The 27,884-nt window shown below is 38.0% G+C and overlaps 2 protein-coding genes across 2 annotated transcripts; one reads left to right on the top strand and one right to left on the bottom strand.

Moving 5' to 3' along the window:
* Positions 1-508: 508 nt before the first annotated feature.
* Positions 509-21,054, top strand: LOC110164835 (semaphorin-3F-like). Its single transcript, XM_020929965.2, has 18 exons — positions 509-984; positions 4,517-4,644; positions 10,784-10,944; positions 11,045-11,107; positions 11,195-11,314; positions 12,254-12,347; positions 12,871-12,990; positions 13,102-13,244; positions 14,695-14,809; positions 14,897-14,966; positions 16,080-16,224; positions 16,552-16,774; positions 17,237-17,325; positions 17,401-17,442; positions 17,937-18,094; positions 18,167-18,234; positions 18,902-19,029; positions 19,126-21,054. Exons 2-18 carry the CDS (start codon positions 4,542-4,544, stop codon positions 19,495-19,497), a joined length of 2,214 nt encoding a protein of 737 aa, XP_020785624.1. The 5' UTR covers positions 509-984; positions 4,517-4,541; the 3' UTR covers positions 19,498-21,054.
* A 561-nt stretch (positions 21,055-21,615) lies between these two features.
* wasb (WASP actin nucleation promoting factor b) lies at positions 21,616-26,182 on the bottom strand. Its single transcript, XM_055165814.1, has 10 exons — positions 26,024-26,182; positions 25,349-25,435; positions 25,150-25,246; positions 24,950-24,979; positions 24,817-24,852; positions 24,431-24,632; positions 23,808-23,983; positions 22,626-23,191; positions 22,375-22,486; positions 21,616-21,798 (listed from the first exon to the last, which is right to left on the bottom strand). Exons 1-10 carry the CDS (start codon positions 26,159-26,161, stop codon positions 21,743-21,745), a joined length of 1,500 nt encoding a protein of 499 aa, XP_055021789.1. The 5' UTR covers positions 26,162-26,182; the 3' UTR covers positions 21,616-21,742.
* Between the last annotated feature and the right edge of the window lie 1,702 nt (positions 26,183-27,884).

Below are 27,884 nucleotides of genomic sequence, written 5' to 3' on the forward strand. Positions count from 1 at the left end.
GGTCATTATTTAAACAGTGCACTGCTCTTCCTCTGGGGCCTTCTCAACAGCTGCCAATGTGTTTATTTGAAATTCCCCCTCACATGCTTTTGTGGATCCACTGTGCACCATACTGCGTCAGTGCCTGCCCACAAAGACTGTAATGATGAGAGGTGCTCTATAGAAACGGATTTAATTTAACGGGACCGATGCCTTTTTACTACGTCTTTGCCCCGTCTGACTTGGTTACTTTGTCACCGTTGTTGTGCGCCTTGGCACTAGGCACAGCGGAATTTCAAGAATCTGTTTCGGCTGACTTGACTCTTATGTGAAGCCAAAGAGTGATGGTGACATTGTGCAATGGCTATTATAGTGGATCATGTTTAAGAATAGGCCACGGTGCTCTCGGTTCATGAGAAAAACATTTGGCACACAACTACGTGGGGAAGGAGGGTAGAGCACGCATCGCTTCATTCAAATAATTAAGTAGAGGAAGCGTATTAGCATGTCATATAATTGGGGACAAACAGTGTGTGTGGCAGTGACAGGGTTAATCATACCCATATGGTGTACCAAGAGGTTTCCAATGCTGCTGTGGGCCAAGAGCAGCCGAGAGGAAGGCAGGGGAGGGGGCAGAACAGACTGGAGAGGACAGCGGGACACACTCACTCCAACACCTGCAACCTGCTCTCCATTTGCGCTTCAACTCCCTGGAAAAAAGGATAAACCAACTACATTCAACACAACTTTTTTGAAAATCAGATCAACCAAAGCTTTAAAGAAGACATGTTTTAACCGTGAAGTATTAGTTGGTTGCTTTTACTTCGGATTTTACTAACCAAACTGGATACGGTCCTGTAGCGTTCACGGAGAGATTTATAAGCGGCTCCGAATGTCTCCGAAAGCGGGGGAATGTAGCGCTAACATCCCCTGAAGAAGTTTGCCTGGTTCTCCCGAGGCTAAAAAGAAGTGGGCTCGTTGAAAAGGCAAAGTTGGGAAAGCAAGGTAAGACATCTTGACGTCTACACAGCTTAACTTTTAACTCCTATTCGGTTACTCTATAGCGTAACGTGAATGAGTTGTACGCGCCAAGCCTGCCTCCTATTTCGGGATGTTGAGTTCACAGGTAAGCCCGCGCTCGAAACACAAATACAGTTAATTTAGCATTTATATTTTCTTTTAATTAACCGTGAAACTATTAATTGGTTATTCAATTAGGCTAACTTAAAAGAAAAAAATATATATGTCACCACAAATCCCCATATGCGTTGCCTATTTTTATTTTTGGCTCCTCGTTATGATCACCTATGGCCCACATTATTCCTGAGCATTGTGTAAGCTCTTTCCTGGGATGGTTCATCTGTTTTAGAAATCATTGGGGACTTCTGTGGAAGGCTTCATGCTCTGTGCCTCCATCCTCTCAGATTTTCCAAATTTATTCCAATAATTTCTGGATTTTAAAATGAAATCTAATAGCCTAACACATGCACTAATGGCCAGGTCATACAGTTGGTGAAAAATATGTGCAAAGGATCAGATTTTATGACCTTTTTGTACCTCTACCTTGGGAAACTTTTACTCATTTAGCCTCTATAGAAGCATTGTAACAAAAATATCAGCTAATTATGTATCTGTTAATCATTTTAATATCACAGGTTTTTTCTCTCTTTAAAATGATGTTATTACTACTTTTACATGTTATAATTTGTGACGAGCACATTTAATGATTTTGTCTGAAAACCACAAAAGAGATGCATATCTTTCTACACTGGACTGTGCCAAAAACTGTATTTCACAACTTAATTGCCTCAAGATTTTGGTGCATCATTTCTGCAAGATTACAATTATGACAGACAGTAATCAGCATGTTTTAGCCTTATTCCTAACACTTGGTACTTTTAAAACTGTGCATAGGGTGGTCAGTGATGGGTTACCTGTTTGTATTGTCTTGTTTAGAGCACGTTTTGAACAGTTTTTGTCCCAGTTTAAACCTTTTTAGGACCTGGTTTAGTCCTGTTTTAATCTTTGTTTAGTCATCATTTCTTGGTCTCACCCAAATTTGGTCATTGTGGTTTAGACTTGTGTTCATACTTGCACAATCAACACATCAAAGTTTTGACTAAACCCAAGAGTAAACCAGGACTACACCAGAACTAAACCAGGATTAGACCAAAACCAGACCAAGTCTACATTGGAACTAAAACTGGGACTAAACCAGGACATGTGTGAGCGCACCATTAGACAGTTTTGTAGCAAGCAACTTTGTTCCAAAAAATTGTAAACTTATTGTCGTATTATATTCTTACTTGTCCAGAGCAGTAATGGTTTCACCTACATTTAGTCCTTCTATGCTCCTTGTTTCCTTGAAGTGAAGTGATCATCTATGCTTGTACATATAGATAAAATGGTTTAAGTCCTGATTTAGTTAAGCCTTATCAATCTTTATTTGATCTTCATTTAGTTATTGTATTTTTGCCATGATTTGATCAGATTTTCTCATGGTTTTGTTCCTCTGGAGTGAAGAGGGACACAAAAGGACAAAAAATTATAAATTTAAAAATGTATATATATATATATATATATTTTAGCCCATATTTTTTTTGTCTAGACAGAATCGCATGAAATGGGGGTGAAGAGTGAGGCAGACATTCAGCAAATTGTCGGAGCTTGTATTTGACACGTCATAGGAACATTTTAGCACACTTCTGATGCATTTTAAGAAAACAGTCTAAATATTGTTATTGAGAATACAAAAAAATATTATACCATATTTCTATGGTTTTACCAAATTTGCATATCATTGTCAGAGGCATCACACCACAATTCAATTCTTATCGACATGTCTCACAGCCTGATCTGTAATATTTTGGTGAAATTATCATTTTGTGATTCACTATTTTTCTATTTAACACAACTGTCTAAACAAAACAGACACTTTTTCCAAACCATTTCTCTAAATGATCAGCCTCTGTAATGTTCTGAGTAAGTGACAGCTGGATTTAACCAATCACAGAGAAGTGTGGCAGAAAAGTGACATGACATGTACATGGCTCCAAGAAAATGGGTTTTGATCGTGTAAAATCCAGAGAAACCGGTGGCCAGTATGTTCTACTGATATTTTTGGGCCACTTTTCATTATTTTCACCAAATTTTACAAATTACAAAAACACCCACTTTGCCACAAACCTATGAGAGATTTTTTGTGCAGTTGTATCTTCACACATAAAGTACACATGAGGGTGTTTTACGTCTATGGGATATTAACTGCTAACACATTACATATTTAGATCTAGTGTTTCCTTTTATTGTTTTGAAAATGCTAAATTTGCTGAAAACAATGTATTAACACGTTTTATAAGTTTCACTTTCATTTTGATAACTTAAAAGTCACCACCATTTCTCAGTGCTGTCGCATTACAATTGGGTGTGCTGATCGCATCAGGTTTGTAAAGCTGTAGTGTATTGTTTTGTGTCATCTTTTTGTATATTTATGGAGAACTGTGTGGGAGGATGATTTAGGCTTGTGGGCTGAGCATTGGGCAGAGTTGTACAGCTAACTCTAAGGAGGGTTCAAATAGTATCCAGGGCAGATCACTAAATTACTCAAACATGCATGAATGACATCTAAAATCTCTTCAGGCATGTTTTTGATGAGGGAACAGCATTGTAACATGATACAAATCTCCACAAAGGTTGATTTTGCATAATACCCTCTTTATATACAGTATATGGCAAGCCATCACTTCAACCCTTGTCCACTGCACATTTAGGAGTCATAGAAGACCTTCTCTCTTCTTGTCCCACACATAGGCCTGGGGGGTACAGCTTACAGCGCACAGAGCACACCTTCAGAGGCCCTATTTAATGCATGTTATGGACTCAGCTTTTAGTATTCATAATTTATATGGGATCCTCTCCGGCAAAGTGCAGATGCATAATAAATGGCTGAGTTAAGGGCTAACAGTTAGGCTACTGTTTGAACTAAAGTGTCAGGGATTGTTTTGAGGAGGACTACCTGTTTCTTTGAACTGTCAAGTCCTCCAGTCTTTACCTGCTGAAAATACGCTGACGCTCAATGCTGAAAAACCAAGTCGGATGCACAGGGAATCACTGATAGGCATCTGAATCTTGTTTTTGACACTTCACACGGAATACAGTCAATAAATCTATGTGTATGAAAGTCTAATACGCTGATTAAAACACTTCAAGGTTGAGGTATAGACCAGACTGCATTATTCTTGTTTTTCACATTTTTCCATGGGGTTGCCTGAGCTTGTTGAAAACTACTATGCAGTCTTAACACATAGGTTTGCTCTTTAAATAAATAATAGGGCTGTCTTCTTTTCCACAGCAGGTGTGAAGGTTTGGACGCTGTTGCACCTCTGCCAAAGTTGCCTGTTGGAAAAGCTCAAGGCCAAAACTTGTGATCATTGAACATCATAGAAAGCCTCTCCTACTTTCTCATTCTGTCTCCTCTTGCCTCATGGGGTATGCTGTAATAATAGTTCATTCCTTTTGCTTCTTTTTTTTTGTCCAGATTTAGATCTCTGTGGTCTACCTGCATGACTGTTGCCATGACAGCGGCTGGACTCCTCCTCCTGGCCGTGTGTGTGTGCAAAGGTCTGGCCCTGCAGTCTGCTCCCAGGGTCCGACTCTCCTTCAAAGGTGAGGTCAGACACAGCCCACAAATGACAGGATTAAGAGTTTTTGTGCTTTCCTTTCAGTCATGTGGCTCAGGAATATTCACTCTCTCTGTGGGTGGTGTAATTGGTCAGCTGGGGCGTTTTTTGGTTGATTTACTTTTTGAAGCTTTTCATTTGTGCCTCAAACACATATCGACTATTTTCTTCATTCACTTGTTTGTTGAGGTTGTGTCCTGCAGATGTTAGTAAAAAGTGCATTTGCAAAGAAGATAAATGCTATTCTATTGAAAAAATCTGAGACTGGTTATTTACTTTTTCTATAGTAGTGTTTTCAAAAGCCAAAAATATTTTGTGCAGTAAATATGTTACTCTATCCCTCCTCGATCAAACCAACTTAACTTTACTTTCATTTATACTAGAGATATAGAATATATTTTATATTATATAAAAAAATATTCACTACTTTTCAAAATGGAGATATATTTTTGTAAATGAACTCAGTTCAACCTTCTGTCTAAGCAAATGAAACAATATCTTAATAGAAACCTTCACTCTACTGTGTTTCAGCTCTGAAATGTTCTTAATTCTGAAGCATCTATCTGTTAGAGCAATGTTGACAATCGCCATGGTACAAATTGAGTGTATTGCAAAAGAGTGGATTTATTATACATGTAGGGAGGGGTTGTATTATTTTAAGGTTGAAATTGAAGCATTTACCTTGAGGCTAATTTGTTAAGTACAAAGGTTTTAGTTTTTTATTCTTGGATTAAAGCAAAGCCCTAATTATATTTCTCCTTTTATTAATGGCCATTTTCTGCTTGGCGGTTTTACACTGGTCCTGGCAGGTTGTCCCAGTATGACAGGGCAGTAAGTATGAAGTAATTCCTTCGGCTTAGCCATAATCTGGTTTATTTAAGACATAATGTAAAGTGACGTCAAAATGCTGGTTAATGTTCAGTGGGCGGCTATTTGCTAAGGCTCTACCAACTAATACTACTAATATTTCAGAAGGGGGATCTATACCTCTCACATAGTGTATATAAGCAAAATGTCTTTTGATTGTAAAAGTTGAAATAATCAGGTGAATTCATCTTGATAGGTTTTCTGAATAGCCCTGATTTTGGTCTGACCTCCATGCTGTGAGGCTGTATCCCAGGAAGTCTATTTAGAATCACCATCAGAGCAAATGAGACTCAGGGGCAAAATGGTAGCTGCACCATTTTAAATATTTCAGCTGTGACTACTTTTCTATTCAGATTATTGGTATTTATAGTGTTGGTATTTGCACTGTCAAGCCTACAACATACCTCTATGATAAATACCTTGAAGTGATTTGAGGCCATGGTTATAAGTTGGTTTCTAATTTCGATAAGATGTCAACTCTGATTTTTTCAAAACGTAACTTGAGTTTTCACATTTTTATTAAACATACAGTATCTTAGTTTTATCCAAGTTTATTGTGGATCTTATTTGACAGTAAAGATTTCAATTTCAGCTATTTTTCATCCAATAGTTATTCTCCATTTCCTCTTTTTTGTAGTTACCCAGAATGAATTGTGAACACGGATTAAATGCTTTTGCTTTTGTGAATAGGTCTGATTGTGGTCAGACCTCCTTGCTGGCAGATTTTAGACTATCCCAGGAAGCCTATTTAGAATCACACAAATGCAATTGTCAAAGTAATAGAAGTTTATGCATGCCATTTTAACAATACCTATGCCACAATGTGCTTTCACTTTTCACATTTTCAAAGCATTTACAAACCAGGAGTAGCAACGTTTAACATGTTTCCTAATATCTATTTCTCTTTTATTGGTTGTTTGGATTCCTAACTTTCTGTTGGTTACATGAACGTTTTATGAAGCTCTGCAAAGTGACTGTCATTAGATCGATGCTACACATGAACTCTTACACGCTTTTGTTATGAAATGTAATACTTATTTTCTTGCTTGATTAATTGCCCTATTGTAATTGTAACGTATTAGCTAATAAACAAGATTGCGTTCATTCTTTTAACTACATGCATTTTCACTCATATGAAATATTTGTGTGGTCTTCCAAATCAACTCAATATGCAATTATCAATTATAAAAATGAGACCAAACTGTTAATCAGAAGTTAAAAAGCACAAAATTGCCATGTTCATTCTTGCAATCATCAAATCATCACTTTTCACTGCAGAGAGCAAATTACACTGTCTCCGTGGGTTACATATAAAACTAACTGGCTCTGTCATTAAATTATTTACTGATATTTTAAAGCCATCTGATTCCTTTGGTTAGTTTATAACACATTTTGAAGTGTGTGCATATTGAAGCTGGACTGCAATGACAAAATAACAGAATGTATCTATAATGAGTCATAGAAGTTAATTACTCAACCTTTTACAGATAAAATCTTATAATAGTTACAATACAATACTCCTCTACTGCAAAGAAAAAGGAGCCATGATAAATATTGACCCCCCCATGTATTCTTCCATCTATCTTTTATTAAATGATAACTCAATATACTGTAGGAATTATTATGACAGGCCTACTTTAGTTTTAGTTCATGTTTTAGTCTTCTCTCAAGTTGCATTTCTCATGGACGTGACACTCATTTTGATCTATAACCAAATAACTGTTAGACAAACAGCAAGTATGTCCAATACAGGTAGGAGATACAGTTTATTAAAAAACTGATAACATTGCAGTTGATGTTTTGGAGATATGCAAAATTAGAATACTGAGTGTATCTTCAATAGGCCTGTCATAAAAACTAATTTGAAACACGATATATTGCTACACAGATAGATGGTAAACAATAATACTGAAACTACTTTATCTCACTAACACAAAAGCAATACAAATTATTATATGAGTAAACAAATGCTGATATATACTCTGAGCAACAACACATAAATTGCATAATGAAGCAATAAATAGCCACAGAAGTTATTTTTTCAACCTCATTATTGTAAAGAAAATGTCCACACGATAAATATTGACTCCCAAAAAATATTGTTCCAGCTTTCATATATTGAACGAAGTCGATATAGTAATTATTGTGACAGGTTTATAATTAAAACTACAAAAAATTTCCTCAAAAAGACATAGAAACTAGTGTAATCTTCCAAACAAGAGTATAAAGTGATGTCTCTGCCATACTGCCTTACTTGAAACTCAACTAAGACTTTTACAGACACATTTTAGTACATTCCTGATGCATTGTTAAAATACTATTTAAATTTCGCTGTAAGGATAATGCAAAAACATACCGAGATATTCATTTTTGTCACTTTCGTCCATGCATTTCCTAAGCCATTAAGCCCTTCTCTGAAATGACAGTGAGAAATCCGAGCAGTTAATTTAGTTGTTTTTCCTTGTTAGTCACCAGTACTGGCACCGTTTCCTCTCACATATGTAGAGAGCTTATTTCCTGGTACATGTCAAACAAAACAAACCTGAAAACAAAAGCTGGATGTTACGTGGGACTGGTGCCCTCCTAAGCCTTCCCCACCCTCTGCCCCATTCAGGCTCCTGTTAAATCCTGTGAATCAATTACAGAATGACACAATATAAGCAGCACCTGAAACTTGACCGTAAAAGCAAAATGATATTCGAGTAGTTCAATGTTTTAGCCCCCAGGTGCAAATTGAGGTGTGGATTTTCCCCTTGTACAATCTAATGGGAGAGACTCAGGGTTCAAATATGCACACAGAAGCTTTGATCCAAAACAACACAGGTGATTACAGTTATCTATGCATTGCTGTGTCACACCTGAAGAACAGTGTTGGCAGTGAAGAAAATAATTCAGGAGGGAGAAATATTACAGCATTTTTTGGTTAAATAAAGTCAGATATTTTGAGCTGCAGACTGCAAAACAAGACAATACTTTTTATATTTTGTTTGGAGGTTCACCGTGGGACTTTTCTGGTGCAGGGTTCTTGTCCAAATTGAGTTATTTCTTTGCCTAAAACATTTCTTTCTCTATGGGAAGCAAGCAGTAGGAATGCATATTTTGCAGGTTCTTTTACAATAAAACAAATGAAATATTATTGATATTATTATTATTATTATTATATAGATATTGTTAATGCCATACTGTGGAATATTCCAAGAAAAGTAACATCTCAGTGGAGACAAGCAGTTGGCAAAACCTTACCAGAGAAATTACATAGTGGAGTTTTACGATTTATTCAGCAAAATCATTTGTCCATTTTTTTCAGTATATTTCTGACTGTATTCATTTCGTTGTATTTTTATTTCAGTGGGCTGAAATGAATTATGAAGTGATAATATGTTGTGAAAATGTTGAAATGAAAAACTTGTGAATATAACTAATATTATGGTAGTGACTGCTTTGTTTTAAATTGGTAAAATGTTTTAGTTTTCAAATATGTAGCACATTATTGATGAGTCGAATCCATTGAGACAAAAGCAGATGTGTTCATGCGTTTTATACAGGAAAAGGACTATTTGTAGCCAACAGTAATAACAGTGCAGTTTAACATGACCCTTGACCCCAATCCTGCCTCAGTAAACAGCTTATTTGCACTGCGTTTTTGCCAGTTTTTAAAAGCTGGTTTAGTCTTGAACTTGATCTTGTTCTTCCTTGTAAAGATTTAACATGCAGGATTTCACACCTGTAAAGTCTGTTTTTACTGGACTTGGGGACTTTCTGTAGTTGTGTAAAGTAAACCAATGTCATTCAAAACCCTACTCCCTTCCCCCTATGCCAAACAAAAACTGAAAAGTTGGATTTACTCCCCAACAGTTTTATGCTGCTGTGAGGATTTATTGTTCATTGTTTGTGACAGGGAGGTGCTTTGTTGCCTGGAGGCAGCTGAGAGGAGGTTTTGGGGCGCCCGGGGCATGTGATTTCAGAATGAAGCGGCCTCAATGACACACTGGCAGCACAGTGGATAGCCATCTTGTATTGTTTCACTTGGTTGCTGGGAAGCCTTTCCAGTTATACATACTTCAAAAGCTCTGACCGCCCCTCAGATAATTAGTCAGCATTGCTAGACAGCGTAACATGCAGGAAACTCAAGCCGTATATGAGAGAGTGCTCCTCGCGCTGTCACCAGGGCAGCACAGGTCAGGAGTGCCTCAGCGTGGTTACATGTAACTTGACCCGGTCCAGTGATGCCACTTCAATCGAATGCCGTCCCAGTGTTTCCCTGCTGTATCAGAATGCTGTCAGGGGATAAGGGATCGCTGGATATTTAGCAGATGATGGCAATGCATTGTTGGTTATTTTGGGAGAATGGACACATGTGAAGGGGTGTGGTGTGACTACATTTAGCCTGTTCACTGAATTCACTGTGGCCCAGTGGACTCCGTGGGCTTGTTATCCTGTGTTTACCTCAGGAACAGAACCGGGCCTCGCCTCACCTCCAAGACTCCATCCCTCTTGGCCCGGAGATCCGATTGCATAGTTTATTTTAGTGGCACCTTGACTGCATCCTGTTAACATTGACCCCAAAGGGGAAGATGACTGCCCTTTGATGTAAATAAAGATTGCTCTTCCTCTTGAATCCTTGTAAGCCCACCTCACAGGCGCACTGAACATTTGTCATTATATAAGCCTGCTGTCTTTAGCCGGCCTCCGCCATGTCCCAGTGAGCACATATGGTGGACTCTATGTTGGACGCGTCGCAGATGTGTGAGCTGCTTTTAATACAAGACATATTTGATGTAGCATTGGACCCACACCAGTGTGCTACAAGCAGAATCCATTTATCTTTGTAGCGGCTGCACATTTGAAAATGGTTCAATCGAAGCTTTCAGCAGAACAAAACACAGGAACATTTTCCACTGTGGCGCATGTCTTAACAGGTTCTGCTCTGCTGAGCACAATCCTGATCTTGAGAATTAGCTCCCAGTTCCACTGACCGTGTGTCCCAGGGGACCTGCTTTCACGTCCAAGTGGCTGTGGTGCCTTAAACTCAATCAGACAGTCTGGGCACATCAAATATTGAGATCTTAAAAGCGAATGTGTTTCTTAAAATGCTCCGGGTCGAGCTATATTTACCATTGGCACATTTCTCCAGAAATAAAGTGAGAATGAACTTGTTCAAAGGACCATAAGTTCATCCTGATAAACTGCTTTATTTGAGCACTTCTTTAGATGGTTAATGTAAACTCAAAGCATACGTGTTTTCTTTCCCCACACAGAGCTCATGGACACCCGAGCAGCACGTCCTTTCAGTTTCTCCTTTAACACCAGTGACTACCGCATTCTGCACATGGACCAGGACCAGGGCCGCCTCTACCTGGGCAGCCGCGAGTACCTGGTGGCCCTCGACATGCACAATGTCAACAAGGAGCCTCTCATAGTGTGTACAAATGCTTTCTCATTCTTAAATCCAGGCCGCTATTTGCTACATGCCTTAAGTCGCCTAAAGCTAATAATCCAGCTATTCTTTTGTAACACAGATCCACTGGCCAGCGTCAGCTAAGAGAAAGGGAGAATGCCAGATGACAGGAAAGGGAAAACAGGTACAATCATGTTACATCCTGCTGTTTCGTGAGTTCGGCACATTGGCAGGACAAAGCTAATATTTAAGTGTCTATTTTTTTATCCAGGGTGAATGTGCCAACTTTGTACGAATGATTGAACCATGGAACCGCACCCACCTGTACACTTGTGGAACGGGGGCTTACCAGCCCATCTGCACTTTCATCAACCGGGGCTGGAGAGCAGAGGTGACTGCAAGGACATTTAACTAGGAGTGTTGAAGAAAATACTAAACTGTACACCCACTCCCTCACTGCTCTTAGCCTGACTGTTTATATTATCTGGATGTCAGTCTAAATACTATTCAATGGAATGCTTTTTGTACCGTTGCCCTAGCAATTAACCATTTAAAACAAAATATCCTATCTACTGAATGATCAAGAGCTCTAAATGTTGCCTATTAAAGGAGGCGGAAACCCTGGAATATTTTGTTTCCCAGGGTTTCATGTATTTTTGACTAGATGACATTTAACACATGCTAATCCTTCAACTAGGTAAGCCTGACCATACACTTAGCAATTTGGCAATAACGTTTACTTTAAATGTGCAGTAAGTTTTCTGGTGAGGCTCTGGTACCTTCTAGTCCCTGTCGAAACTACTGCTTTAACTGGAATGTTCAACAGTATTACAATATATCTATCTTTCATTGATTCAAAAATATATTGCTCAAAAATGGTACATGCATTCTTACTGTGAGAGAGGTTGTCTCTCCACAGATCTGACCTTTAACTTGGCCCAGTGGTGTTACCTGCTTGGCCCCATGATGATAGACAGACTTAAAGCCATACTGGAGACTATTCCAGGCAAACTATAACATCTCCATGAACACATGCAAGTGGCAGTCAGAAAAGTTAAGTAGTGCATCTTTAAATCTGAATCAAATCAATACTCCAAAATTCAGACTACAATTTCCTGACATGAGAGATCCACATCTGTAACATGAACCATTCTCCCCACCCCAAGAGAGGGATTTCCAGCTAATGCCCCTCCACTGTATAGCCCCAGGATACTTTGTCCTAATAAATATTTCAGGCCGACAAACTGGGACAGTGATTTGTTTATGATTTTTCTTCTCGTCCCTCTTGAGATTTCAGCTCTCTGTTTTTGCTCTCTCTCTTACTCTGTAGGACTACCTGTTTCGACTGGTCCCTGGATATGTAGACTCTGGAAAGGGAAAATGCTCCTACGATCCCAAGCAAGAAAATGCTGCAACTTTGATCAGTAAGCAGCAGCAAGCATGCATTACTTAAAGTGCATATGATGGGGTAGACTTCAGATTTCTTTAAATTGTAGTGAATGTAATTATATTTAAGAAGGAATCTTTAAGTTTATAATTTTACTTTTTGGTTGGACATGGGCAGCTGATAATGACATGCTGATATGTGACGGTGATTCCTTAACTGTTACCTAGCAACCATGATCTTACTCTAAACTGTGAAATACTTATGCTTAGACTAATACAATTATTTTGTTAGATATTTTTTTAAACTGTCTATCCCTAAATTGTCACTGCATTTTAGATTCAATTTTCTTGTATTTTTGTTTTTGTCTTCAACTTTTTTTTTTTTTTTTTATATAAATTGCCACTTAACTGTTGTAAAACTATGATAAATATTTACCACAAGTACTACTCCACCAAGTAACAATTAGAAAAACATGAAAACCTGTCGTATGCACTTTAAACCTATAAAACTGTCTTTGAACATCAGCTGGAATAGTCACGCATGTTGTGTTTTGTTGGCAGATGGTAACCTATACGCAGGTGTCCACATAGACTTCATGAGCACAGATGCGGCGTTGTTTAGGACTATGGGAGGGAGGACAGCTATCAGGACAGAACAGTACGACTCAAGGTGGCTCAACGGTAAGTGCGGGGTGTGCCAGCAGGTAAAATGCCTTTTGATTATAGGCTGCAGAGATCCTTCATTTTATTTGACAACCACCTCCCTTTGCTTTGGCGTTTCTATCCCCCCAGAGCCGGTGTTTGTTCAGATCCAGCAGATACCTGACAGCGCAGAAAGAAATGATGACAAACTGTACATCTTTTTCCGTGAGAAGAGCCTGGATTCAAACGGAGCCAGCCCCAGCGTTTTAGCGCGAGTGGGACGAGTGTGTCTGGTGAGGCACATGGCGTAGCAGTGAGAATGATGCATGGGTTATATACAGTACTGTGTAAAATGTCTCAGACGAGTTTAGAGTAGAAAGAGGGGTTTTAGGGTTTGTAGAATGAATAATGTAGGCCTGTCACGATAACACATTTTGAAGTGTGATATATTGCTCAAGTAAATATAGGTGATAAACAATAATACTGAAACAAATGTATGCCACTGACATAATAACCCTAAAGCAGAATTATCCCCAAAAAACTATTCTAAATGTGCCATATGGTTAAAAACACCAAATGCGAGTACTTACTTTGCGTCTATAATGTCATAGTATTCAATCCTCTACAGCTCAAATGTTATTGTAGTACAGAAAAATAGCAAAACGTTTCCTGCTACTATGAAAAAATCCCCCATAACTAAATATTGATCCCCCAAAAATATTTTTACATCTAATATATATTAAACATTAAGCCTATAATTATCATAATAGGCTAGAAATCTGAAAAACAAAACAAAAAAAACCTCAAAACTAAACTAAACTAAAAAAATCACATTCAGAGGACAGAAATGAACATTTTTTTGAATAGCTTTAGAATGATCTGTATCAGAACATAAAAGCACATAGACTAGTATACGCCGCTGGACCACTAAGGAACATACTTGGATGACTTGAGGGATTACAGATTTATACAGCGACATTGCAAAATAAAAGAAAGTACTATTATTCAATGCTGAAAATCACATTCTACTATCTAAAGAAAGAGTGTTTTTTCATTATCATCATGGTATCAGAACTGGGATTGGATATCGAGTCTATTCCTTAGTCTACTATATATACAAACATAAAAATACAACTTACTCAATGGTAAACATGTAATAGCTGATTTGGACACTAAGATAAGACAATATAGCCTAGTTGTAAGTTGCAAGAATTCAGAAAAGAAAGAAAGATTTTCTGTGAGAAGTTCTTCACATCTGTCTAAACTTAGTCTTAATTATTGCAAACTTCTCAGGATTGGTTGTTATTTATGTAACTTCTCAAGTGGGGCTATGCCAGTGATTGTCTCCAAGGAGAATATAACTTTGCTTGGAATGTTCCACAGGCTGGCAGTAAACTTCAGTCAAACTTGCATTTATTCATTTGCAGTTTTTATTGCTCAAAAACATGCATTCTTATAGTGAGTGGGTTTTAATGCCCTACTGTGGGACAATCCAGGCTAAGCAATGACCTTTCCATGGAGATAAGCAGGTGGCTGACCCTCCACCTGAACAGCTACATAGTGCACATTTAATATTTTCTGTCCCCCATTAAACTTTAATCCTGTAAAATGTTGCCATCATTGAGTCATTTGCTACCTAACATATAGCTAAAAGTACTCAATCAATCAATATCCCTAAAACCCCTGACCTAATTCCCCCATGTACTCTCTTTTTCTCTTCCTCTTTCCTTGTTTGTGATGAAGAATGATGAGGGTGGGCAGAAGTCCTTGGTGAACCGGTGGACCACGTTTCTCAAAGCCAGACTTATCTGCTCCGTGATCGGGGAAGATGGAGTGGAGACGAGATTTGATGAACTACGTGAGGACACAATAAAATAAGAGCTGTGTTTTAATCTGATAGGTGGGGTGGTAGCCATATTGATTTCTTGGCTCATTTTTCTTGCAGGGGACGTGTTCATTCAACCCACTCAGGACGAACGCAACCCAATGGTGTATGCTCTCTTCACCACAGCAGGGTGAGTCTTAGAATAGGGCTCCAGGCTTATTTTGTATCTCATTTTTGTGGTCTGTTTATGCTTTAATTGGAAGGTGTGTCCTGGTCTTTCCTTTTTATTAACTGATGAAGGTACTGTAAATAGAATATGACTAGAGGGCAGTTGCAGGAGAAAAACATGTTATAAAATTAATAAAGACAAAATAGACGAAAGGTCATTGGGGATGTGGTGTGTGAGTAGTGGAATCAGAGATTGGCGCAGATCGGCAGCCATATTTCCGTCAGTTATGGCAGCTGTTGCTTGTGTGGAGTAGTGAATGAATGATGGCCCACAGTAGCATTTTAAGAAGCTTGTAGTAGTAGCTCTTGTTCTAGTGGTAATACAAAACCTAACTATGCACGACAGGGCATCACCATAAGGCAGTAACCTGATACCAAACTTGTCATAGCCTGTAAAGTGAATTAACAACATAATAGTATGTACAATTTTCATAACATAGTATGTACTGTTAAATTAAAACATATATGCACATTTTCACTCAATCACACAATACAAGACTTCTACTTATTTGCGTTTTTATTACCATTTATATTTTTGCTTTGTCATTATATTGCACTGTGTGAGCTACTATGTCCAAGTAAATCTAATACACACTAGGGATGCAATAATCCAGTTTTTTAACACACCAAAGTAGATACTATGCCTTGAAGTATATCTGCCGATACCTGATATTAACTGATACAAGTGTAGCGATGGAAAATGGCACTTATATTAAAACACAGTTAACTCATTACACAAGAGATCAAGTTGTTATTTATCCTTCAAACAACTACTGAATAGCTCCATATGAAAAAAGATGCTCTAGGCCAAAATAAGCCTTTAAATAGTATTATTACATCCAAGGCCCAACCAGGATATCCGATCCAGCTAATTTTTCTGTATTGACACTGACTTTTGATACCAGTATCAGTATCAGCTCATCCCTAATACACACATAGTATACCTGAATAAACTGGAGACTATATCACACTTTTAATTACCAAACTTTTGTGATCATTCTGCGTTTTAATTGCAAAGTATCATATTCCTCCTCTGACATATCTAGTTTGTAATAATATCTGTTTTTTTTTATAGTTCTGTGTTTAAGGGTTCTGCAGTTTGTGTGTACTCGATGTCCGACATCCGAAATGTTTTCAACGGCCCCTTCGCCCACAAGCATGGCCACAATTACCAATGGACCGAATACACGGGCAAGATCCCCTACCCACGACCTGGGACGGTATGTGTTAGGGTGGCATAATCACAAACGAATCAAACTTGCAATTTGCATGGACCCAGTTAGTAAATCACAAAGGATGCAATTTTCAAGTAGTATAGTTTCCTCCACAAAAAACAAAACATTGCACATCTTCTAAACTGCTAAATATAGTTTAGACCTGTACAAACATGTCTCGAAATGGGATTTTTGTATTAGTTTGTCAGTTCATATTTCAGTTTTTTTAGTCTTAAAATTGCAGTTAGATGCTAAATCATTCAGCCCTTGTATGTTTTCCTATGCATTCAAAAAACAAAGGAAATCCCAAATAATGCTTGCCTCTTTTTACAGTGCCCGGGAGGAACCTTTACTCCTGGCATCCGCTCCTCCAAGAACTTTTCAGATGAGGCTGTGAATTTCATCAGGGCCCATCCCCTCATGTTTCACCCCGTCTACCCGATACATCGACGCCCCCTGGTGGTGAGGACAGGCGTGGATTATCGTTACACTGCTCTCGTGGTGGACCAAGTCGATGCAGTGGATGGACGTTATGAGGTGCTGTTTTTGGGAACAGGTGAGGAAATAAGATTCAACGACTATTCTTTAATCTGTTTTACTCAAGCTCTTTTCCATGGTAAGGGAGTTAAGTATATTTTTCATTTCTTACAAAGCATATCTTTTTGTTTTTGTGATTTATTTAGGCGATTCTAATTATGCTCATGAACAACACTTTATGCAACAAAGTAATTTCAGCAAAGCAAATAAAGTTTTTCTTGATTTACTAATTTCTGAAATTACAAACTGCACATAAAAATACACTTAAAATAAAGGTTTAGCAAATAAACATTAAACTTTTAACATGAGCATTTCATAAATAATGGGTTAACACTATTGAGAGTTACTTTTTTACTTTATAATCTAATATTTGTCAATGTCCTTTGTCTAACTGATCTCACTGGTCTAATACCCATAGGAATAAAAATAGTTTTTGACATGTGTATGTTTAAATCTATTCTTGGTCATTTCCTCTTTGTAGATCGAGGAACTGTGCAAAAAGTCATCGTTCTGCCTAAAGACCCGACCACAATGGAGGTGCTGACACTGGAGGAAGTCGAAGTGTTCAGGGTGAGTCTTATTTTTAAGTGCTCAACAGATGCAAAAGTAATTAAAATTTCTCATTGATTTATTTTTCATTTTTAGACTCGAGCCGCTGTCAAGACAATGAAGCTTTCGTCAAAAAGAGTAAGACGTTTTTTTACTTCTATATACTTGGCCTAACTTTTCGCCTTTTTGCTCAGCAGATGCTATGGTTTAGGTTTGTTTTTAAAGAACTATTCATTTTGATGTAGCTGATCTGATAAAAGACAAAACAATTATCATATTGATAAATAAGAAAAAATGCATTTTTCCTATGCTCACATTTGACTGTATATTTTAAATGATAGACATACATATAGATATAGCCTTGTGTATGTAGAATTATAAACTGAACTAGTCCAAAACAGAATTCTACCAGTTTACTCAAATAGTAGCACTATTTTGTAATATATTTCTTTATTCAATTTACACAAGTATACAGTTATACTACAGTTTCAAATGGATATCTCTAAATGTAAGATTTCCTCCTACTCACCTGCAGGGTCTTGCCTTAAACCTTGAAATGTGCATAGACTTGATGATGTACCATTGAGAGTGTTTTGCTAAACTGCCTGACTCTGCCCCCTGTGTTTCTGCAGCAACAGCTGTATGTATCGTCGGACGCAGGGCTGACCCAGGTGTCGCTGCACCGCTGTGGAGTGTATGGACGGGCCTGTTCCGACTGTTGCCTTGCCCGGGACCCTTACTGCGCCTGGGACGGCGAAAGCTGCTCTGCGTTTACCCCGTCCACAAAGAGGTCAGAATCTCAGGTCCAATCTGCTTTTTAGGTCAATGCGTTCCAGATCAGCCTCATGGTTTGTTTTCTCAGGAGGAGCAGAAGACAGGATGTAAAACATGGAGATCCACTGAGGCAATGCAGGGGTTTCAATGCTAAAGGTGAGACTCAAACTAGATGTCTGAAATAGTTTATAGTTATTATTTATATTTCATAAGCATTACTGATAATACTTTATAATACCTACACATTAATTAGCCTTAATTAAGCATGAGGAAATTCATAATGAACAAATGGTTTATTAAAAATTATTCAGACTTAGTAAATACTTAATTAAGGGGTTAAGAGTTAGGGTATTAATTAGGTAGTTACTAAGCCTGAATCAATCTTAATGAAGGGTTACTATCTAATCTGTTTGTGTTACTCAAATGACATTTTAATTTTCCATTTGTAATGATAATTTATTCACAAATTCTACCTAATTATCCAATTTTAAAGGAGAATTATCTTGCCCCGTTGGTTTGTCAGGTCCTGTGACTAAATCCAGTTTGCAATGAAACCTTAAATGCTCTTTCAGATATTATGTGTCCTCAGAACAGCTAATATTATCCCAGATTCAGCTGTGATCATTTTCTTTGTAAACCATCGATTGGAGTACATGTTATTCATGGGTTTCAGTGTCCTGTTATAGGTAACATTTTGAGGATTTTTCACCAATCAAAAGACTTTTTTTAAAATTGTGAATGTGTGTGTGGCAATGGTGCTAATTTTTCATCATTCTGAAACCGCTTTTACCTTTGAGTCAGTGTGAACCGCTCTCTTTTTTAGTGGAAAAGCGTCTAAAGGAGACAGTTCAGTTTGGGGTGGAGGGCAGCAGCACGTTTCTGGAGTGTCAGCCTCGCTCTCCTCAGGCCACAGTCAAATGGCTTTACCAAAGGGAGGGCAAAAGGAAACTGGTGAGCAAGAACAGCGACATTTAAGATAGCATTACTACATCTACATATGGAAATTTTGTCCTTTATTTCAAAATGATTAATTTCTTTTCCTTGCAGCTGAATCGAGTCGGAGGAGTTTTAAAGACCAACCACGGAATCCTGTTAAAATCCCTCAACCAATCCGACGCAGGGTTGTACCACTGCCTAGCAACAGAGAATAACTTCAAACACACAGTGGCTCGTGTCGCTCTCCGTATCTTAGACCGGGATATCGTTTTAGCTCTGACAGGTCAGGACGAGGACGAAGAACCCAAAACACGCCACCCTCCTCATCCTCAGCAGTCCCTCTCGTCCACACCGTTCCCCCCAGAGATCAGACTGATAAACCAGTACTGCCAGTCGTATTGGGAGCAACTCAGTCCGAAACAACAGCAGAGAAAGCGCACCAGTCGGAGGCACACAGAAGGCCAGGACCAGGGCTTGGGCTAGAACCAAACAGAACATTTTGGACTGAGTTGGACCCACGCATGCTCATGTCTCACCTCGGCCCCAAAGGTGAAGCCTCATGCTGTCCATAGAGTACTGTCAGTGGTTTTATATGTGTCAGATCTATCCAAAATAATATATGTAAAGATTTGTATATTTGATTTTTACTTCGACTTTTTATTGTTTTGCTGGTAAGGTTTATGCTATTTCATTGGATTAAAGGTGCACTGTGTAACTTTTCTGGTGGAGAAATTATGTTGTTACTGCTTTGTCTGTAATATTCCACAGTATGGCATTAAAGTGTTTCCTTGGTGTAATGTAATTTCTCAAACCATGTAAACACCTCATTCAAAACTCGATAAATATGTTTAATGCTGTACTGTTGCATATCCTAAAAAGCAATAACATCTTCTAAGAGACAAGTGAGTGACGTGCCCTCTGATGGAAATGTTACACACTGCATCTTTATCATGTTTCTATTGCATGAGATTCAAATCAAACTTTGGTCATACACTGCAAAAAAATTTAAAACTGACTGAATTCAGAATACCAGTCTTTGTTTTTTGTAGTTTTGAATAGGTTATATTTAATTGCTTACATCACTTAGATTATTTCACTTGCTTTGAGATATTTCTGGCTTTTTAAAATGTATTTAATCTTATCCCATTGGTAAAAAAAAAAAAAGTTCATTTAAATAAGAAGCAATGCATTGAAAAAGTTATGACCATGTACAAATAAGTCAAATAATATGTCAATCAAGTAAATCAATTTGTTCTAGTTTAACCAATTTAAAAATTGAATTCTGAATACAAGTCATTTTAACTTGACATCATTTTTTTGCAGTGTAAGCAGCTATCAGCAACTTTCACCGGCTCGACATGTGTCAGCAGGCTCTTTCTACGTATAAGCCAGCACTTTTAATACTCATCCATCTCAGCAAAACAAAGACATTTTTGTACAAAGCACAAACTGAAACAACATGGGATCATAAAAAGTGGTTTCATTATGGTGGTTCTTGTGGTCATGTTTTTGAAAATAGGAAATAGTTGTACTTTACTTCCTACCACAGTAATTGCATGGTAATTTCTTAGAAATAGCTTTACTGGGTAGACTGTATAACTAGGATACATACCCTGTTTACTCACTGCACTAACAGTGCCCGTTTAAATGTGTTATCACCATGTACTACAATAATAGTTAATTTTAGAATTGCTGAGGAATTATTAGAATTTTTATTACATCTAGATTAGAAATTTTTAGTTTGGTGCTTTTTAATTAAGAGATCTACAACCAATCTCCTGTCAGCAAAAGCATTTTAGTATGTTACATTATTTTTAAAAACAGTCTTGTTCAGTGCATAAAATGGATTCATGTGTTTTAATAGGCAAAAATAAATTAATAAACAAATAAACAAAAATCATGATTGATCAATACGAGGGAAAATATAGTAATATTTTTGCTATAGTGTTCAACATTGCTTTTAGTTCCATGCTATTTCCATCCTATTACCATTGCTATTACTGTGCTGTTAAGTAAGTGCTACCCAGTAAATAGTTAAGAACAAACCTACAGGTATGAACTTATTTAAACTAAATGTAATATATAACTGCTAATGTAAAGTGGTGATGCTTTTTCACTGTGTTGAAATAGTATGATAATGCTGCATGCCAATATGTTGGAAGTTGTAAATTTTCCTGTCTCTCTTCTCAGTCGTGGTGGTGTTTTTGTACCGTTTGGTTAAGCTAATTCCATTGGATGTTATCATATAAGGACTCGCTGTGACCTACAGCTGGTGAGTTTTAAATATGTAAAATAATAGACAGTGTTCTTCCAGTTATGCACTTTTGTTGGTGGTGGATTTTCGAGGGAACCTGGGAATTTTTTGCACATTGGAAAAAAAGATATAGGAACATATTTTTCGTCTGTACATTGTGTTATAAAGTAGGACTGAAGCAGATCCTCCAGACTGCAGTTTTCATTGTTGTGTCTTGTGCTGTATTTGCAGACATAAAAGATAGCACTTCACTCTATTTGTGGCACAGTTCTTTGAGTTCTTGTCCTGCTAACTCTCACACTGGAAACAATCAATTACAGAAACATCAGTAAATTCTCAAATATGTCTTGTTTTTTCAGTTTGTCCATTTATTTTTATGCATTCAAAACATTGCATAACACTTAATAATGCCAACAACTAATAACAATAATATGCAAAATAAATGGTAGGCCTATTCGCACAAAATAGACTTGATCAGTCATCCCACTCGTCGTCATCATCATCATCATCCCCAATTTCTTCACTTTCATCTGAAAACATTGACAGTTATTAACCAACAAATATGATACAGTCAGTGGTTTCTGCATTGTAAGCAAGACTGATAAATATATTTGGCATTTTTAAAATAGGAGCCAATGACGTTTTGATTTACTCTCCTAATCTAAAGGTGCACTATGTAACTTTTCCGGTGGAGAGTCTGCCATTTGCTTGTCTCCATGGAGATGTTGCTTTGCCTGGAATGGCTCCAACATGACATTAAACTTATCTCTCTCTAAAGATGAAGATGGGATTTTTAGGTATTTTTGAAATATAACAGCATGTTTAATTGAATAAATGCAAGATTAACATTTGGCAAACATTTGGCCAGACAACATCTCTATGGAGACAAGCAGGTGGCAGACTGTCCACCAGAAAAGTTACATAATGCACCTTTAAAGCCAGCACTTGGTTCAGACTAGGCTTTTTAATTGATTGAAAACTCTTGACTTGATATTTCCCAGTTCAGTTTAGGTTTAGTCCTAATTTTACCAGGATCAGATAGGATTTAAGTCATAGTTTTGACTTAGTTGAATACTTTTGGAAGTGCATAGTTGTATTTTACACACCTGAAGAGTGGATGACTTTGCTTCTCTTCTGCATGGCCATCATCAGAGCGCCTACTATGCCCTCCCCTGATGAAGTGGGAGTGGGTGGGGCTTGGTCCACACAGTCTGTCACCTGCAAAGCATGAAGACATAAGAGTAACTATATAAAGTCCACTCCAAAACAAGTCAACGGGCAAATGGTTTTAGGATGTCGTGTCATCTGTTCGTTCAAGAATAAAAAAAGATGACTAAAAATGAGAAATTATACTTACATTCCTGAGCTTCTTTCCCAGTCTGATCTGATCCAGTAACGCCCCTCTACTATCCCCACTGGACGAGGGTGGGGCAGGTTTTGGGGCACCTCCGCAGGGCAAAGGGGGAGGGGCTGGTCCACCTGGAAAGGTCATAACAGGTGGAGGCGGAGGTGGTGGTGGAGGGGGTGGTCCACCTCCTCCTCCTCCACCACCTCCTCCTCTGTTGGGAGCGGGCGGGGCACGGGGAGCTGGTGGGACTGGAGAGTGCAGTTGGCTGGAGGGGGCAGGTGGGGGAGGTAACGTGTGATGTGAGGGCTTGCTGGCAGGTGAGTAGTGCAATGGAGGAGGAGGAGGGAGACCACCACCACGACCGGAGGGATGAGACTGTGGTGGAGGAGGAACTGCCCCACGGGACGGAGGCTGCTGTGGGGGAGGAGGGGCTGGGCCGCCTCTGGACTGTCCCGGGAGGGGGGGCAGAGGTCCAGAGCGGCCGCGAGGAGGGGGAGGAGCCGGAGCACCAGAGCCGGGCACAGGAGGGAGGGGGCCCTGTCTGCCTGGGGGAGGAGGAGGAGGAGGGCCACTACCTGCACGTGTTCAGAGAAGAGAGATTAGTGCTCATTTTGATATTGTTTATCTGCTTACTTTTTCACTTAATCCAGAAGACCAACTGACAGACACTGACACCGCTTCAATAGCAGGAATGAAATACATCTACACAGGTGAGAATTCAGAACATTCACCATTCAACCTAAACTAGGGCTGTAACTGAAATTCTTGATACCCTGCCCTGAAACATGCCCTGCTGATTGATTAGTCAAATAAAAAAGCCATAAATAAACTCCCCAAACTATTAAATAGCTCTATAATCTGCACTCAACAAAACAACAGCAGGGTAGTTCAACATTATGCAAAACAACTAAGTATGACTAGGAAATTGTGCATTTTATGAATTTTATGAAATATGCAAATCAAATTCACTTCCAAATCTTCTGCTAACTCCTTGCTGCTGTCCCATGTAAATCCCTAAAACCTAAATATATATATATATATATATATATATATATATATATATATATATATATATATATATATATATATATGTATAAATCTCAAATTTATCCTGAGAATTTTGGTTTAAGTGCAAGAGCTACAATCTTTTTAAACATTGTTGTGAAGACAGATGCTAAACTAATATCTGACCTTTGTTGACCTCTCTCTTGACGGCCTCCAACCCCCCGGACTGTTCGATCACGTCGTAGATGAGCTGAGAGGTGTGCTCATCTTTCATGTCCGCCTCCTGTATTCCGGCCTGGGACAGCAGCTTCAGAAGGTCAGGGTCCAGGTTATTTGGGTCCCAGCCCACGTGAGTCACATGCCTGAAAGAAAACCAAAATGATACACAGTTCACATTCTCATAGTGCTTAAAGCCCCACCATGTAACTTTTTAGCCAAACAATAGGCTAAACTAAAGGCATGCATGGTCTGTATGGCATAAAACTTGCAGATCTCTATGGAGAATGTTGTATGGATGTAAAGTATGGTTTGAATTTTAATAATGCAGGTGACAGGCCAGCTCCAGAAAGCTACGTAATGTTGCTTTAATTTTGGAGGTAATTAAAGAGATCATGTTCTCCTCATCTCCCAGTTTTGAATCTTTGAAGGGTCACTTACATACATTATGATTATGTTCACATCTACTGGGCCAGCAGAGAAAAATACTGGTGCTCTGATATCACCAATACCAAATTAATATATTGCATATCCCCAAAATACATACTACAATATATTGAACATTAAATACACAAATAAAACTGTATTCTTACTTAAATCCACTTGGTGCTCCTATATCTGCCTTGGACAGCTTAGGCCCCTTCTTGCTCTTGCTCTTTTTGTCCTTCTTGCTCTTGGACAGGGAAGCGATGGGGGAGATAATGGGGGAGGGCATGGAGCGGTACCGTGACGACTGGATGTCTGGGTTCTGGATGTCCACTGTGGCCATGTGGAAACCACCCGGGCTCACAGACCCTGCACACATACAACTGATTAGACTACTAGATTATTATTATTATTAACTATTATTAACAGTGCCTTTTTGTCCCGTGCAATGTTGTTTGCAAAGAATATAAGTTATTTTGTCTTGTTACAGGCCACTGTTTAATTTGTTATGCTTTTTTTTTTTTTTTTTTTTCCAAGTGTAACAGTTACATACCTTTATCATTTGGCACAGGAGGAAGAGCCCTGTCTCCTATAACATATGTTTACAAAGAAAATAAATAAATACATATTTGTAACCAAAGACATAACTTATTAAATTCTACAGGGAAAGGTTTTGTCTTGCTTACCGGAAGACTGAGGAGGGCGCTGTTTCTTATCTTTAAAATAAGTAAAATTACTGTTTAAAACATACATTTAATGTGTAATGCTCATCTTCGCTTGTAAAATTATGAACAGATTTCAGATTTTATTTTGAGTCAAAATAAATGCAGAAACAAATAATCAACAAGACACAAATAAATACATATATAAAATAAAATAAAATAACCTTGTCTGTAATTTCTTTGGTTGATTTTTTCTTCGACAGCGTGTAGAAAGGCGTCTGCTTCCTGTTGATCTGCGAAGTTTAGACCAACTTGACAGTCCTGATGGTGTCAAGTGTGAAAAAACAATCAGCATTTTCTCTCAACATTCTGATGAATACAACTTTTTTCTTTTTTTTCTATAACACTATTGTGGATACTCACGTCTGCAGTAAAAGTATGAAAAAAAGGCTGAGGTGACGAATACACGATCTGGTTATAAAGTTCCTGCTCCCAAACCATTCTCCCCACCTGTGCCAATCACAATACATTAATACATTACACATGCCTTTTCTATACTGTATATCTTATTTAGTAAAAAACAACCCAAAAAAAATTTAATAAAATAAAGAGATTCATATGTATTAGAGAGTTCATTTTTAAGAGAAGAGAAATTCTTTGCTATGGATCCTACCTGGACGACTGAGAGATTACGCAAACAAATTTAAAGAATACATGTTTCAATGAAAATACAGACATGAACAGAAGTACAAAAGGAGGTAGTAAACTAAAATAGATTTAAAAATTACAGACAAAATAAATAAGGCCTAAATTAACCAAAATGTCCATCGGCCAGGAAAGTAACCATGGGGGCAAATAAGGCATTTTAAGCCCCCTGGTAACTAATAAAAGAGGACTAAATATCTCACAACAAAATAAGTAAGAAACCTAAAAGGCAAACTACTTCTTCAGAGAGGAAGAGCAGCCAGTGATCATGTATCAATGTAATGTGATGTTTTAGTTTATGAATATCCAAAAGGAAAACACACAAATATGCTGATGTGATCAAAGTTCTTTGTAAACAAGATGTACAAACGCTATAATATAACCATACTTTACCTTCAGGTCAAACATGCGTATGAAGTAGGAGCGCTGGGGGTTGTCCTTCACAAAGCAGGCGGCTCCAGTGTGCTGCAGGCTCCAGACACCAGGACTGTGAGGCAGAGCCATAAAGAGCTGTGCCACTGCCGTCGCCATGGACTGCAAGACACATGAAAGATTGTTTGATTTGTTTCATGGCTTGTCTCTGCATTGTCCCTGTAAAGTTATGGGGTATAGTGTAGGGCCCGACCGATATGTCGATTGGCTGATACTATTAGTCATAGGCACTTGGAGACATATCAGCTATTGGCATATAACTCTCGACCGATATGGGCCGATAGTACACATGGGCATTATACCTCTGTATTATGTCCATTTAATCCGATTTACACACAGATAAATGTCCTAATACGTGGCGCAGCATCAATATTTATCTGCGGAGTCATCTTCTGCCCCTGAACGCACCCCCAGGTCACGTCACTCACGTGCTTGTTTACACACGCAGCTCCTGTCAACATTTGGCTTTTGCCTAGAAAATATTTTGTAACTAATAAGACTCGTGAGGTCTGCCTGAAAATCCTGCATAGATGTTACTCTGTTAATGCAGTCATCTCAAAATTTCGCTTAAACCTAGATCATCTTTGATCATTCTGTCACGACGTTGAAGGAAACGGTCACCCATATGTTTTGGGAATCTTCATACACTCAAATCTTTTGGAGTGACATATTTTTGTTTGTGAATAGAAAGCTTGATACAAACCTACAATTTAATATAAAACATGTCCTTTTTGATGTCTTTGAGAAAGATATCCCTGCCAAAAACAATATATGTGTTGAACTTAATCCTAATCCTATCAAAGTTGGATATCCATTGCTGTAAATTTTCTAGTCATAAACCCAAATTTCTTGTATTTCAGTCCCTCTTGTCCTCTTATATAAATTCTCAAAATTATTTCACAAATCCCAAAGCCTTGAAGACAAAAGCACTTTGTATGGAATTTGAAATATGAAATATGAATATATTTATTTATTTTTCTACATTTGTACATGTATATCAGTATATTTTCATTGTAATGCATATATGTGTTATTAAAGAGGATGTTGCGCATATTGGCCCCAGTGAACAAGTAAGCCTCCAGCAATGTTTTGTTTAGACCATTGTGTATTACATTGTATATTTGAAATAAAATTAGTTAGCAAAAAAAACAAAAAACAAACTGCTGTTAACATGCATTATATTATTTTTACAGAAGATTGTTTTGAGTCAGGGTTGAAAGGACATTTATTTGTGAAGACGTGTGATCTGAGAGGTGCCTGTATGAGTGGTGAGTGTTGCAAATGTGTCGGTTTTTGAAACTTCTTTAGATTCTTTCTGATTGGTTAGTGCTTAGCTGCTGTAAGCTTCCACACACAAACAGCCTGTTTTCTCTTACATTGGCCTACTGTAAAGTGACTGTAGTGGCTATGTACATATGACTCGACCTACACTGATATGTAATTGAGCTGTGAATAGAGGTGTGAATGATCAGCATTTACGCATATAATTAATTACCATGGCACTGACACATTTATCGCTCAAGGCTAATAGCGATAGTTTACAGTCATATTTAAAGACAGTAGGTAGGCCTAATGGCATTTTTGCATGACATTCTAACCACTAAAGTAATTGACTGTAAAGAGGCAGAATAACAATAAATGTAGCCTAAATAAACCCAATACAAAAGCCAGTAGAGCCAGACCTAAGTTTTATAATAAACTGAATGTTTATAGTGAATTTTTACATCACTAAATATATCAGTTTTTATATCGGTTCTCGGCAGCTCCAACTCCCATTTGATCCATATCATATTGGCCACAAAAAAAGTCTGTTTCGGTTGGG

The sequence above is a fragment of the Boleophthalmus pectinirostris genome, unplaced genomic scaffold (genome assembly GCF_026225935.1).
Source record: "Boleophthalmus pectinirostris isolate CB_2022bp ecotype Guang Dong unplaced genomic scaffold, ASM2622593v1 HiC_scaffold_8, whole genome shotgun sequence".
Lineage (NCBI taxonomy): Eukaryota > Metazoa > Chordata > Actinopteri > Gobiiformes > Gobiidae > Boleophthalmus > Boleophthalmus pectinirostris.